The sequence below is a fragment of the Entelurus aequoreus genome, linkage group LG05 (genome assembly GCF_033978785.1).
Source record: "Entelurus aequoreus isolate RoL-2023_Sb linkage group LG05, RoL_Eaeq_v1.1, whole genome shotgun sequence".
Classification (NCBI taxonomy): Eukaryota; Metazoa; Chordata; class Actinopteri; order Syngnathiformes; family Syngnathidae; genus Entelurus; species Entelurus aequoreus.
In genome coordinates, this window is record NC_084735.1 from 18937042 (window position 1) to 18952933 (window position 15892).

Consider the following 15892-nt stretch of genomic DNA (forward strand, 5'->3'; position numbering starts at 1 on the left):
GAAGGACAGACCGGGGGTGCTGAAAATGCAAAAGATTGACAGCTTGTGTGTGTGTGTTCATGTCATGTGTTGATGTCCTTCAGTCGCCCTGGTTACATGTGCGGCGTTGAAGGTTGTGTTCATTCTAAAGGCCTACTGAAATTATTTTTTTTTATTTAAACGGGTATAGCAGATCCATTCTATGTGTCATACTTGATCATTTCGCGATATTGCCATATTTTTGCTGAAAGGATTTAGTATAGAACAACGACGATAAAGTTCGCAACTTTTGGTCGCTGATAAAAAAGCCTTGCCTGTACCGGAAGTAGCGTGACGTCACAGGAGGTAATATTCCTCACAATTCCCCATTGTTTAAAATGGAGCGAGAGAGATTCGGACAGAGAAAGCGACGATTACCCCATTAATTTGAGCGAGGATGAAAGATTCATGGATGAGGAACGTTAGAGTGAAGGACTAGAGGCAGTGCAGGGTGTATCTTTTTTCGCTCTGACCGTAACTTAGGTACAAGCTGGCTCATTGGATTCCACACTCTCTCCTTTTTCTATTGTGGATCACGGATTTGTATTTTAAACCACCTCGGATACTATATCCTCTTGAAAATGAGAGTCGAGAACGCGAAATGGACATTCACAGTGACTTTTTTTCTCCACGACAATACGTCGTTGACACATTTTAGCTACTGAGCTAACGTGATAGCATCGGTCTCAAATGCAGATAGAAACAAAATTAAAAAAAACCCTGACTGGAAGGATAGACAGAAGATCAACAATACTATTAAACCATGAACATGTAAATACACAGTTAATAATTTCCAGCTTGGCGAAGCTTAACAATAGAAGCTAACTAACTTAGCTACGTAGCTAACGTGATAGCATCAGTCTCAAATGCAGATAGAAACAAAATAAAAAAAAACTGACTGGAAGGATAGACAGAAGATCAACAATACTATTAAACCATGAACATGTAAACACACGGTTAATAATTTCCAGCTTGGCGAAGCTTAACAATTGAAGCTAACTAACTTAGCTACGTAGCTAACGTGATAGCATCAGTCTCAAATGCAGATAGAAACAAAATTTTAAAAAACCCTGACTGGAAGGATAGACAGAAGATCAACAATACTATTAAACTAGGAATGTCCGATAATGGCTTTTTGCCGATATTCCGATATTGTCCAACTCTTTAATTACCGATACCGATATCAACCGATACCGATATCAACCGATATATGCAGTCGTGGAATTAACACATTATTATGCCTAATTTGGACAACCATGTATGGTGAAGATAAGGTACTTTTTAAAAAAAATAATAAAATAAGATAACTAAATTAAAAACATTTTCTTGAATAAAAAAGAAAGTAAAACAATATAAAAACAGTTACATAGAAACTAGTAATTAATGAAAATGAGTAAAATTAACTGTTAAAGGTTAGTACTATTAGTGGACCAGCAGCACGCACAATCATGTGTGCTTACAGACTGTATCCCTTGCAGACTGTATTGATATATATTGATATATAATGTAGGAACCAGAATATTGATAACAGAAAGAAATGGGGGGAGGGAGGTTTTTTGGGTTGGTGCACTAATTGTAAGTGTATTTTGTGTTTTTTATGTTGATTTAATAAAAAACAAACAAAAAAAAAACGATACAGATAATAAAAAAACCGATACCGATAATTTCCGATATTACATTTTAACGCATTTATCGGCCGATAATATCGGCAGGCCGATATTATCGGACAACCCTATATTAAACCATGAACATGTAAATACACGGTTAATAATTTCCAGCTTGAATCCCTTCTAAGTCTATCTGATAGCTCAGTCACAGCTCTTTTTATACCAAATATGTGTTATATGTGTTTTATGTCGCACGTTTGAACCAAGAAAAATTCCTAGTTTGTGAACCCGTTCTCAAACAATGGCAATAAAACTATTCTGATTCTGATTCTTAACAATTGAAGCTAACTAACTTAGCTACGTAGCTAATGTGATAGCATCAGTCTCAAATGCAGATAGAAACAAAATTAAAAAAAACCCTGACTGGAGGGATAGACAGAAGATCAACAATACTATTAAACCATGAACATGTAAATACACGGTTAATAATTTCCAGCTTGGCGAAGCTTAACAATTGAAGCTAACTACGGAGCGGCAGCGGGCGTTGTAGCTTTCGACGACACCCCGGTCGCCATCAGAGTCGGCAAGAAACATATATTTCCCCAAAGTTATGTACGTGACATGCACATAGCGACACGCACGTACGGGCAAGCGATCAAATGTTTGGAAGCCAAAGCTGTACTCACAGTAGTGCGTCTCGTATCCAACTCAAACACAACACAACCTCCTGATTGTGTTGCTGTAGTCCGCCGCTAATACACCGATCGCACCTACAACTTTCTTATTTGCAGTCTCCATTGTCCATTAAACAAATTGCAAAAGATTCACCAACACAGACGTGCAGAATACTGTGGAATTGTTCGATGAAAACAGAGCAGTTTGTACGGTGACACATTGGGTACGAATACTTCCGTAGCCAACGTGACGTCACGCGCATACGTCATATCTAAATGTGTTTTTCAACCGGAAGTTTAGCGGGAAATTTAAAATTGCACTTTATAAGTTAACCCGGCCGTATTGGCATGTGTTGCAATGTTAAGATTTCATCATTGATATATAAACTATCAGACTGCGTGGTCGGTAGTAGTGGCTTTCAGTAGGCCTTTAAGCTCCCATCGCCTCGCTGCTTCCCAAATTTACACTGCCACTGACTGCCGTCCATGAGTCTTGCGTCTGTGAATGCTGGCTGAGGCCCAGTGTGTCATGTGTCATGCACATCAACACTGTCTCCGGTCTACATGCCTCGCCATCCCGACAGGTCCCAAACCTGCATTCATTGAAACGGTAATAAGTTGCCCTGTGTGCATTTTTTAAAAATCCTTACATGGTGTTGCCCCACCTTACCTCTCTGAGCTGCTCCACCTCTTTGTCCCCACCCGGTCCCTCAGGTCAGCTGATCAGCTGATCCTGGAGGTACCCAAATCAAAGCGTGAGCTCAGAGGGGACAGAGCCTTCTCTGTTGCGGGTCCCAAACTCTGGAACCATCTCCCTCTCCATGTGAGACAGGCCCCTTCTTGGCTACTTTTAAGACCCTTCTTAAAACCCATTTTTATTCACTGGCTTTTAACTCAGCATGAGACTTTTAACTGTTTTTAACTGCTTTTTATCTAACAAATTGTTCTTAGGGTCATTTGTATTTGCTTTTTCATTGTGTATTTTACTCATGTTTTAAATGTTATTTTTTAGTCTGTTCTTTGCCTTTATTTTCTTTGTGGTGTACAGCCCTTTGTTCTTCAACTGTGGTTGTTTTTAAAGGGCTTTATAAATAAAGTTGGTATGGTATGGTATGGTGTACGCTTGTCCCTGAAAAGATCGCACTGTCCTGCAGGAAACTGTGTGTGTGAGTTTGAATTAGGGCTGGGTAATATGGCCTTTTTTCAATATCTCGATATTTTTAGGCCATATCGCGATACATGATGTATATCTCGATATTTTGCCTTAGCCTTGAATGAACACTTGATGCATATAATCACAGCAGTATGATGATTCTATGTGTCTACATTAAAACATTCTTCTTCATACTGCATTAATATATGCTCATTCTTTTAACTTTCATGCAGAGAGGGAAATCACAACTAAGTCAATTTAGCAAAAGTGTATTTATTAAAGAGTTATTAAGCAGTGGCACAAACATTCATGTCATTTCAAAACAGAAAGTGCAAGATTGTCAGAGACATTTTAAAACAAGCTATTAGTGCACTTTTGTGCATGATGTCACTAAGATGACATATCAAAACAACACTAAATTAAAGTGCACTTTTTGTACAGAACGCCACTACAATAGTTTAAAACAAATAAAGTGCACTTTTGTCAAACAAAATATTTCAATAAGTGTCAAATAAAAATGAGCTGCATAATAGGAAATCAAATAGTGTATGTCCTTCGCTATGTGGTAGGTTCCTGCGGACGTTATCTCCTTCTGTTGTTGACTATTTTTTTCATACGGTGTTGATGTGGAAATGGTTGCCTCGGCATTTTGTTGGTGTGGCACCGAACGGAGATGTTGACATGTGGAGTTTCAAGCACTCTTCATTCTCTAGCGGGTGTCTTTTCAAATGATGCTGCAAATTAGCAGTAATGCTACTTTTTGTAGCAAAGCTTTTGCCCCACACTTGACAAATTACGGTTGTGTCTGTTCAACATCTTCCCGCTTGAAGCCAAACCACCGCCACACGATGGACCCCCTGCTGTTTTTCTTGGGAATTATTTCTTCCTTCATTTGTTACCAGATTCGCACCTTCTTTCCAACGCCATCTTTTTCCATTTTCATACATTTTCAAAAACGCTCCAGGAAGCCACTAGAGCGGCGCTAGAGCCGCGGGTTGCCGACCCCCCCCTTGGTATCTAGAGCCTGGGTCTTGCTGACCATATCGCATATCAACTCTTGAGAGTTTGCATCAGATAAGGACACAGTGAGGCCAAGAACTAAAACTAGCATTAAACGATATCAGTGTATATTGCAATGAACACATAATCAGTATCAAATAAAAAGCGTTTGATAATTTTGTCGCAAGAAAGCGGAAGTATGGAAGCAAGGTTGGTTGCATGAACAAAGACATTCGCTCTCTCGTACCGAGCAACGCAGGAAGTGATCACTTATCAGTGGGAGTGACACGCCAGCAGCCAATCGGGTAACCGTATCAACCATCAAGTTTGGTTGTCTGGCGGTCGATTCTTTGCATGGAGTGAGAAGAAGTAGTCAAAATGAAGAAATTGTGAATAAAAGAGGAAAAGTCAATTCGACAGTACGACACTTTTTGGATTTTTTCTAAGTCACGGTAGTCAGACCAATGTGGTCTGTAAATGATGCAAGGCGCTTGTCCCCACCAAGACCATGTGCTCACCCTTTAGAGCACAGCTGTTTTAATTTTCACACTTTGCCCTATTTTCTTACACTTAATTGAACATTTCTTAAATATTGCTTATTTTTGCACCTTCATTTTAAGGGCTTATTGTTAAGTGTTTAATGTGATTTTAATATTTTGTTTACATTGAGTTTTTTCCATGCTTTCTCCTGGAGATGTCCGATAATATCGGACTGCCGATATTATCGGCCGATAAATGCTTTAAAATGTAATTATCGGTATCGGTTTCAAAGAGTAAAATGTATGACTTTTTAAAACGCAGCTGTACGGAGTGTTACACGGACGTAGGGAGAAGTACAGAGCAACAATAAACCTTCAAGGCACTGCCTTTGCGTGCCGGCCCAATCACATAATATTTACGGCTTTTCACATACACAAGTGAATGCAAAGCATACTTGGTCAACAGCCATACAGGTCACACTGAGGGTGTTAACACTGTTACAAATATGCGCCACACTGTGAACCCACACCAAACAAGAATGACAAACACATTTCGGGAGAACATCCGCACCGTAACACAACATAAACACAACAGAAGAAATACCCAGAACCCCTTGCAGCACTAACTCTTCCAGGACGCTACAATATACACTATCCCCTAACCCCCCACCTCAACCCCGCCCACCTCAACCTCCTCATGCTCTCTCAGGGAGAGCATGTCCCAAATTCCAAGCTGCTGTTTTGAGGCATGTTAAAAAAAATAATGCACTTTGTGACTTCAATAATAAATATGGCAGTGCCATGTTGGCATTTTTTTTCCCCCATAAATTGAGTTGATTTATTTTGGAAAACCTTGTTACATTGTTTAATGCATCCAGCGGGGCATCACAACAAAATTAGGCATCATAATGTGTTAATTCCACGACTGTATACAGTATATCGGTATCGGTTGATATCTGAATCGGTAATTAAGAGTTGGACAATATCGGATATCGGAAAAAAAGCCATTATCGGACATCTCTTCTTTCTGCCTTGATATCTGAGGGGATTCTAATTAGAGGAAGGTTATATTTCAGATAAAAAAATTAAAAAAAAGTTATCCTGCTCCCTATTTTCCATAGGTCATCAATTACATAAATACTTATCGATATTGACCGATATAAAACACTGATATTGTGATACAGTTTTCAGCAGCCCGCAGAACTGATTCCAAAATAAATAGACTTTTGGTTCTGCTTACTATCATTTATGCAGAATAGACAAGATACATATAACTCTCCCACAGAACCATTTGTATCCCTCATCAAAACATGTCTGTGTGGCTTATGAGCTCGTTGGCGTGTCACAACTCAACTTTTAAACCCACCGGATCCAAACCACTTTCAAACCACATTTGTTAATATGAGCTGGCGTCGTTGGACCCGACCCCGTGACCCAGCTTCTGGGTGGGGTAGTTATAGCGTGGAACACTTTTAACCATGACACAGTCCCAGTGAAGAGAGCGAGCATAGCCCCCTGTGGGTGGTCATCAAAATGCATGCATATAGAATTATAACAGCAGTGTTTTATATATCCCAAAAATCTCACGGCACAACAGTGCAATAGTTCTGAATTCACGCTAATTAATCTCCATAAATTATGTGCAGACTCGCAACTTTGTCCAGGGCCTGCAACTTCCCCGCATATTTTAGCCAGTCAGCGTCATTTTCACCAATCAAACTTGTCTCTTAGCTGCGCTCAAACGCACACGTCAACTGTCGAATCCAGGGTGTCCAAAGTACGGCTTGGGGGCTATTTGCGGCTCGTAGCTCATTTTCTTCATGGTACCATTCTATTAGCATGCTAAATTAGCAGGTATACACCTCAGCGCCATTATTTTGGACGAGTTTGCTTACTGCGGGTGCTGCAGTGCTGCATTTTCCTTCTGTTTAGAGCATTCAAGTGCCCGATCTGTTTTCTAACCGTCCATTGCGGGTCTACTCGTACGGATTCTTCATTCATCACTCCAAGCAATGTTTGTAAGTTTTAAAATATAACTAAAACTATTCATACTTACTAATTTGCCCCATGTCTGCAATAGTCTTTTCATTCACGTTTGTACGTGCGATCGTAATGTAATAAAGCTTGTGTCCTTAGCATTAGCTAATATGTTAACATGTTTACGGGTGTCTGTGTTAGTATTATTAACTCACAATGGCATTCATTTTGTATTGTTTCAGTTTCACAAATTCCTCAGTAAATTCACCAAAACGTCACCGTGGAGTTATTGAGTCTGTTTAGCTCCTATGTGTCAAAGTCAAGAATTAATGATCTATGGCCCCCGGGATGATATTTGATTAGTATTAGAACCGGCCCGCAGGCCACAGCCGCCTGCTGCTGTTTTGCATGCACCAATACTCGATACATTTTCAAAATGGGGTCTCAGGGACCCCATCAAATCATAAAAATGAGGTCCCACAGTAAATTTTTGGGGTCCCACTTTTTTGTAAGCGATTTGAAAACAAATGATAATTGTATGCATTATCCTGTGATAGCTCACATTCTATATTGTGTTTTGGAAAAAGGTTGTCATAAACCTTATTTTTAATTCATTAACTTGTGTAATGTTCATATTGTTGTTACTCAGCCAGCGTTTGTGGGTCTGATGGACTTGTTGCATTTTGTGGCTTTTAATGCCTCACAATCAAACACTTTTATGTTAAAATATTGAACAGATGTTTATTGGGTTAAGGTAAACATCTGTTCAGTATTTTAACATAAAAGTGTTTGATTGTGAGGCATTAAAAGTAGTTTTCAGTCAGTGAAAACTCTGCGTGGATGCATTAGTCAGTGTTTATCAGCAGAGCACCAGCACTGAAGGTTTTAACAGATGTTTATTGGGATAAGGTGTGTGTGTGTGTGTGTGGTACACAGAACATCAATTTCCACACTTCTATTAGCCCCGGGTCCAGTGGACCCGGACATCTTATATGTGATAGAAATGTGTAGGGGGGGTGTATGGTGTGTGGTCATTAAATATGTATTCTGATATATGTTCTTCACAGAAAATGAGCCAAAGTCAGTGAGTCTCAGTTTGAAAAATTTATTAATTGTATCATTTTTCTTTTAATAAAAAATGAAAACGGGTCCCACAGACCTGAACACCACGCAATGGTGAATAATCTGTACGAGTAGACCCGCAATGGACGGCTAGAAAACGGATAATACAAAATAAAAAATTTTTTTTGTATATGTAAATTTATTCAGTTATAAACATTAATTCACTTTCTTCTTTCCTTCATGGATCTAAACTTTTATATTTGTTTCTATATGATTTTAATAGTCCGGCCCGCGAGTGCACAGATTTTCCTCCATGTGGCCCCTGAGCTAAAAATGAGTTTGACACCCCTGCTTTAGCTGATTGGGTCCATGACGATGACTTCCGTTTTGTTTGATCAGCCGTTTTACTGCCGTGTTACAAACACCATTTGGAAACAATTAAGGTATGTAAATAAACATTTACAAAATCTTTATGTGTAAATAACTCATTTCACAACATATATATCTGCGGCTTATAGTCCGGTGTGCCCAATATATGGAAAAATATTTTTAAAATTTAGTGGGTGCGGTATGGCGTAGTGGGTAGAGCGGCCGTGCCAGAAACCTGAGGGTTGCAGGTTCGCTCCCCGCCTCTTGACATTCAAACCGCTGCCGTTGTGTCATTGGGCAGGACACTTCACCCTTGCCCCCGGTGCCGCTCACACTGGTAAATGAATGATGAATAAATGATAGGTGGTGGTCGGAGGGGCCGTAGGCGCAAACTGGCAGCCTCGCTTCCGTCAGTCTACCCCAGGGCAGCTGTGGCTACAAATGTAGCTTACCACCACCAGGTGTTAATGAACGATGGGTTCTCACTTCTCTGTGAGCGCTTTGAGTATCTAATAATAGAAAAGCGCTATATAAAATCTAATCCATTATTATTATTATTATATACCAGTGCACTCTAGTCTGGAAAATATGGTATTTATTAAAAATTTTAACACCAGTATGTCACTTTTATCGCCAATGAATATCGGATCCGAATGTGGGTTATCCTTCACGACTAATAATCGATATCAGCCCTGAAAAAAACATATCGGTGGATCTCCAGTTTTGACACATTCTGACTAGAGATGTCTGATAATGGCTTTTTTACCGATATCCCGATATTGTCCAACTCTTATTACCGATACCGATATCAACAGATACCAATATATACATTCGTGGAATTAACACATTATTATGCTTAATTTTATTGTGATGCCCCGCTGGATGCATTAAACAATGTAACAAGGTTTTCCAAAATAAATCAACCCAAGTTATGGAAAAAAATGCCAACATGGCACTGCCATATTTATTATTGAAGTCACAAAGTGCTTTTTTTTTTTAACATGCCTCAAAACAGCAGCTTGGAATTTGGGACATAGATAGATAGATAGTACTTTATGCTCTCCCTGAGAGAGCATGAGGAGGTTGAGGTGGGCGGGGGGCCAGGGGGGTGTATATTGTAGCGTCCCGGAAGAGTTAGTGCTGCAAGGGGTTCTGGGTATTTGTTCTGTTGTGTTTATGTTGTGTTACGGTGCAAATGTTCTCCCGAAATGTGTTTGTCATTCTTGTTTGGTGTGGGTTCACAGTTTGGCGCATGTTTGTAACAGTATTAAAGTGGTTTATACGGTCACCCTCAGTGTGACCTGTATGGCTGTTGACCAAGTATGCCTTGCATTCACTTGTGTGTGTGAAAAGCCGTAGATATTATGTGACTGGGCCGGCACGCAAAGGCAGTGCCTTTAAGGTTTATTGGCGCTCTGTACTTCTCCAACTACGTCCGTGTACACAGCGGCGTTTTAAAAAGTCACACATTTTACCTTTTAAAACCGATAACAATAATTATGAAACCAATATGAAGGTCCTGAGTAGTCCTGAGTTCAATACCGGGCTCGGGATCTTTCTGTGTGGAGTTTGCATGTTCTCCCCGTGACTGCGTGGGTTCCCTCCGGGTACTCCAGCTTTCTCCCACCGACAAAAACATGCACCTGGGGATAGGTTGATTGGCAACAGTAAATGGGCCCCAGTGTGTGAATGTTGTCTGTCTATCTGTGTTGGCCCTGTGATGAGGTGGCGACTTGTCCAGGGTGTACCCCGCCTTCCGCCCGATTGCAGCTGAGATAGGCTCCAGCACCCCCGCGACCCCGAAAGGGACAAGCGGTAGAAAATGGATGGGATGGATGGATACCGATAATTTCCGATATTACATTTTAAAGGCCTACTAAAACCCACTACTACCGACCACGCAGTCTGATAGTTTATATATCAATGATGAAATCTTAACATTGCAACACATGCCAATACGGCCGGGTTAACTTATAAAGTGACATTTAAAACTTCCCGGGAAATATCCGGCTAAAACGTCGCGGTATGATGACGTATGCGCGTGACGAAGTCAGAGTAACGGAAGTTATGGTACCCGTAGAATCCTATACAAAAAGCTCTGTTTTCATTTCATAATTCCACAGTATTTTGGACATCTTTTGCAATTTGTTTAATGAACAATGAAGGCTGCAAAGAAGACAGTTATAGGTGGGATCGGTGTATTAGCAGCGGACTACAGCAACACAACCAGGAGGACTTTGTTGGAGCGCTAGCCGCGCTATCCGCCGACCTCACCTTGACTTCCTACGTCCCCGGGCCGCCAAACGCATCGGGTGAAGTCCTTCGTCGTTCTGCCGATCGCTGGAACGCAGGTGAGCACGGGTGTTGATGAGTAGATGAGGGCTGGCTGGCGTAGGTGGAGAGCTAATGTTTTTAGCATAGCTCTGTGAGGTACCGTTGCTAAGTTGCTAAGTTAGCTTCAATGGCGTCGTTAGCACAGCATTGTTAACCTTCGCCAGCCTGGAAAGCATTAACCGTGTATTTACATGTCCACGGTTTAATAGTATTGTTGATTTTCTATCTATCCTTCCAGTCAGGGGTTTATTTTTTTGTTTCTATATGCAGTTAAAGCACGATGCTATCACGTTAGCTCGTAGCTAAAGCATTTCGCCGATGTATTGTCGTGGAGATAAAAGGCACTGAATGTCCATTTCGCGTTCTCGACTCTCATTGTCAAGAGGATATAGTATCCGAGGTGGTTTAAAATACAAATCCGTGATCCACAATAAAAAAAGGAGAGTGTGGAATCCAATGAGCCAGCTTGTACCTAAGTTACGGTCAGAGCGAAAAAAGATACGTCCATCACTGTCTCTCAAGTCCTTCACTGTAACGTTCCTCATCTACGAATCTTTCATCCTCGCTCAAATTAATGGCGTAATCATCACTTTCTCGGTCCGAATCTCTCTTGCTCCATTGTAAACAATGGGGAATTGTGAGGAATACTAGCTCCTGTGACGTCACGCTACTTCCGGTACAGGCAAGGCTTTTTTTTATCAGCGAGCAAAAGTTGCGAATTTTATCGTCGATTTTCTCTACTAAATCCTTTCAGCAAAAATATGGCAATATCGCGAAATGATCAAGTATGACACATAGAATGGATCTGCTATTCCCGTTTAAATAAAAAAAAATCATTTCAGTAGGCCTTTAAAGCATTTATCGGCCGATAATATTGGCAGTCCGATATTATCGGACATCCCTAATTCTGACCCTTCTGCTTCAGGGTAGAAGTGAGCGGAAACCACACGTGCTGAGTTTGTCTAAAAATGCATTTTGAACACCTCCAAACTGTCGTGACGAGAGCAGAAAACATGCGGAGACGAAGAAGGCAAATGGGGTGAGCGTGAGAGACATGCAGGGGGAGGAGCTGCTTTTGGTCTGTCTGTCGCTGCAGCCCCTCCCCCTCTGCACAAAGTGCGTATGGAGGGAGGTTATGTAAAGGGTAACTGAATCTGCTGGCCGCTTGTCGCCCGCACTCCACAGCCTCCGTGTGGTTGTCCCCGGCGTGCGATTGACACACAACATGTATGCAGAGCAGTAGGTGGCTGCTTTTGTCGCGCGCACGTCTTTGCCTCCCCGCCCCCTCCCTCCTTGGAGAGCCACCGCACCGCCTTGGATACAAAGAGCTGAAGAGCGCGGCGCCGTCACCGGCTCCACAGCGGCACATTTCATTGCCTATCTGGGATCCGAAGCGACGAGGGGCCAAAGAAGGAAGCTGTTTCCATATGCAAATGAGGGGAATGGAGCCACGTGAAAACTCTGCGTGGATGCATTAGTCAGTGTTTATCAGCAGAGCACCAGCACTGAAGGTTTGTATGAGGCTGGTGGCATTTTGTCTTGCGTCGGCAATCAATGTGAGCACGCAGCAGTAGGCGGCGTCCATGTTGTCCTTATTGTGCCTGTAGATAGTGGGCGGTGGTCACATATCACACACACAAGGTGTGTGTACGTGGGGTGCAAGATGGTGGTGATTGTGTTGTTGTTGTTGACACACCCACCCGCTGAGACGGTCCGGTGTGCTGCACACGCTGGTGGATTTGCAGCGAGGTTTAAAGGCACATGCCCGCATTCCCCTCCTGCATGACAACCATCCTTGATGTTGCGTGTTCTAAATGTTCTCTTCTTTCTCTCTGCAGGTTACAGACCATATTCGCCCGCTTTGATGAAGCTTTGAATTCGGGCAACATGGCTCTCAGCCCGAGTCACGGTTAGTGTGCTTTTCCTGTTGACTTTGCCTCTGACGCCCATCACGTAGATACACGTTGCCAAGGCGATATATTTTGCTCTGGTGTGTTGTGGCCTGACCGCTCTGTGTGCTTGTGATTGTCACTTGGTCGCCAGGGGCTGCTGCAATCGGACCTTACAGGATTAATGCTTTAGTAGTGTGTTGTTTATATATACACGCACACATACACTACCGTTCAAAAGTTTGGGGTCACCCAAACAATTTTGTGGAATAGCCTTCATTTCTAAGAACAAGAATAGACTGTCGAGTTTCAGATGAAAGTTCTCTTTTTCTGGCCATTTTGAGCGTTTAATTGACCCCACAAATGTGATGCTCCAGAAACTCAATCTGCTCAAAGGAAGGTCAGTTTTGTCGCTTCTGTAACGAGCTAAACTGTTTTCAGATGTGTGAACAGGATTGCACAAGGGTTTTCTAATCATCAATTAGCCTTCTGAGCCAATGAGCAAACACATTGTACCATTAGAACACTGGAGTGATAGTTGCTGGAAATGGGCCTCTATACACCTATGTAGATATTGCACCAAAAACCAGACATTTGCAGCTAGAATAGTCATTTACCACATTAGCAATGTATAGAGTGTATTTCTTTAAAGTTAAGACTAGTTTAAAGTTATCTTCATTGAAAAGTACAGTGCTTTTCCTTCAAAAATAAGGACATTTCAATGTGACCCCAAACTTTTGAACGGTAGTGTATATATATACATATATGTGTGTGTGTGTTTGTCTCTTTCCTTGTCACAGTATTAATAGATTGTTGTCATGCTGCATTAGACAAAAATATAGACTGTGAATGAAAATGGATTTGGTTGGCTTTGAGGATCAGGTAATCTGTTTGAATGTTTTCATAGTTTGAATATTAAAGAGGAAGTGCACTTTTTTTTTGGAATATTGCCTATCGTACACAATCATTATGAGAGACAAGAAGACAAAAGGTTTTTGTTTATTTCGCTTTCTAACATAAAAATCGTCTTGTTGTTGGTGGCTGGCAATGCAGCTAATGGGAGCAATCAATTCCACCGCTAAAACACTTTAAGAACGCATCTAAAAAAACGTCAACAATACTTCATTTACGTTCCGTAACCTGTGTAATAACGAAGCTGTAGCAACATTGTTATTGTAAGAGCGAAAACTGAGGAACTCTTTTCCTTGCGTAGTAACACATTGGCGTGCTACGGTATTATCCGTAAAAGCTAGCTACAGAAAGAGATAAGCTCGCAACTGCCTTAACACAAAACGAGTTTGAGTTTGTAATGCACAACACAATGTGATAGGATTGGATCTTATAGGATTAATGCTTTACTAGTGTGTTGTTTATATATATATATATTAGAGGTGTAACGGTACGTGTATTTGTATTGAACCGTTTCGGTACAGGGGTTCCTGTTCGGTTCGGAGGTGTACCGAACGAGTTTCCACACGGACATATTAAGTAGCGTAACGCTAGTTGTGTAAACAATGCACACCGAGGCACAACACATGGCATGCTAGCAGCTAACGGGCTACGATAGACTGACCATACGTCCTCTTTTCACCGGACATGGCCTCTTTTGCGGAGCTGTCAGGACGGAGTTTCTTAAATGCCTCAAATGTCTGGCATTTTGAGTTAGAGTTGCGTGTATTTTCAATGTACGTTCAGGGTTAAGAAGGGGTTGAAAACAAAACAAATTGTGCGCACAGCAGCATTGGTGAGGGAGGGGCAGAGACAGAGAGAGCGAGAGAGTTATGATAAACGCGCATGCGTCGCCAGGCTCTGCTTTTTATCCATAGATTTATCAGATTTAATTTTTTATTATCTATAGCAGGGGTGTCAAAAGTGTGCCCCGGAGGCCATTTGCGGCCCACAGTTAATGTTTTAAAGGCCCACGGCACATTCTAAAAATACTATTAAAATAAACAAAAACATAACAAAAGTGAAATAAAAAAGCTTAAAGGTTAAATGTAATTTAGAAAAAGTTGCAATGTTGACTAATAAAACAAAGCTGTTTTTTTTCTTTCAAACTGTCATTGCTCAAAACATAATATTGAATCAAAATCAATGTTATTATGAATTATTGACCTATCCAAGGTTCCCATTACTTCACATCAAATATTCCACTAAGAAAAATATTTTTGGTGGAAGATTTTGCAAATTTGGTAAATAAATAACCCAAAAATTTACATTTAGTTTTTTTCTTACTGTACCGAAAATGAACTGAACCGTGACCTCTAAACCGAGGTACCTAATGAACCAACATTTTTGTGTACCGTTACACCCCTAATATATGTATGTATGTGTCTGTGTTTGTCTCTTTCTTTGTCACAGTATTAATAGATTGTTGTCATGCTGCATTAGACAAAAATATAGACTGTGAATGAAAATGGATTTGGTTGGCTTTGAGGATCAGGCAATCTGTTTGAATGTTTTCATAGTTTGAATATTAAAGGGGAAGTGCACTTTTTTTTAAAAATACAACCCATCGTACACAATCATTATGAGAGACAAGAAGACAAAAGGTTTTTGTTCATTTCGCTTTCTAACATATAAAAATCGGCTTGTTGTAGGTGGCTGGCAATGCAGCTAATGGGAGCAATCAATTCCACTGCTAAAACACTTTAAGAATGCATCTAAAAAACCGTCAACAATACTTCATTTACGTTCCGTAACCTGTGTAATAACGAAGCTGTAGCAACATTGTTATTGTAAGAGCGAACACTGAGAAACTCTTTTTCTTGTGTAGTAACACATTGGCGTGCTACGGTATTAGCCGTAAAAGCTAGCTACAGAAAGAGATAAGCTTGCAACTGCGTCAACACAAAACGAGTTTAAGTTTGTAATGCACAACACAATGTGATAGGATCTGTACTTTGTGAAAAACATGAACAATCATATTACAGTATCTGTCAAGTGTTATTTCATGTTTTGTTTGACAGCGTATGTACTGTAGTAACACACATGACGTGCTGCATGTATCATGATCAATATTAAAGTGACTCCTCGATGGACACAGCTGGTTAGGGACGTTTTTTCCGGTTTATTTGGGTAAGCACTCCATTTATGTCGAAATAGCATGGCTTCAAATTCCACATTTTGCAGCTTCGAGTCACTTTCACCTCACTCTCTCGGCTTCCGTCTGCTCCAACGTCTCACCCTTCCTTCGTGCTGGCTTCTAGATGCAGTAGTTCATCCTCCGTATATTCAGCTTCAAAAATATATTGTGCTGAACCCTCCTTAGTCCAAAAATAGTTGTCATCGTTGTTTGTTACCAGATCTGCCATGATTAGAACACACATCT

General features: G+C 40.9%; 1 protein-coding gene across 1 annotated transcript in view; it reads left to right on the forward strand.

The window, feature by feature from the left end:
• clasp2 (cytoplasmic linker associated protein 2) overlaps nt 1-15892 on the forward strand; it is a 178680-nt gene that overhangs the window by 41611 nt on the left and 121177 nt on the right. The window contains exon 7 of the mRNA XM_062047295.1: nt 12511-12581. Within this exon, the coding sequence (XP_061903279.1) occupies nt 12511-12581 (71 nt within the window). The remainder of the gene's footprint in view (nt 1-12510; nt 12582-15892) is intronic.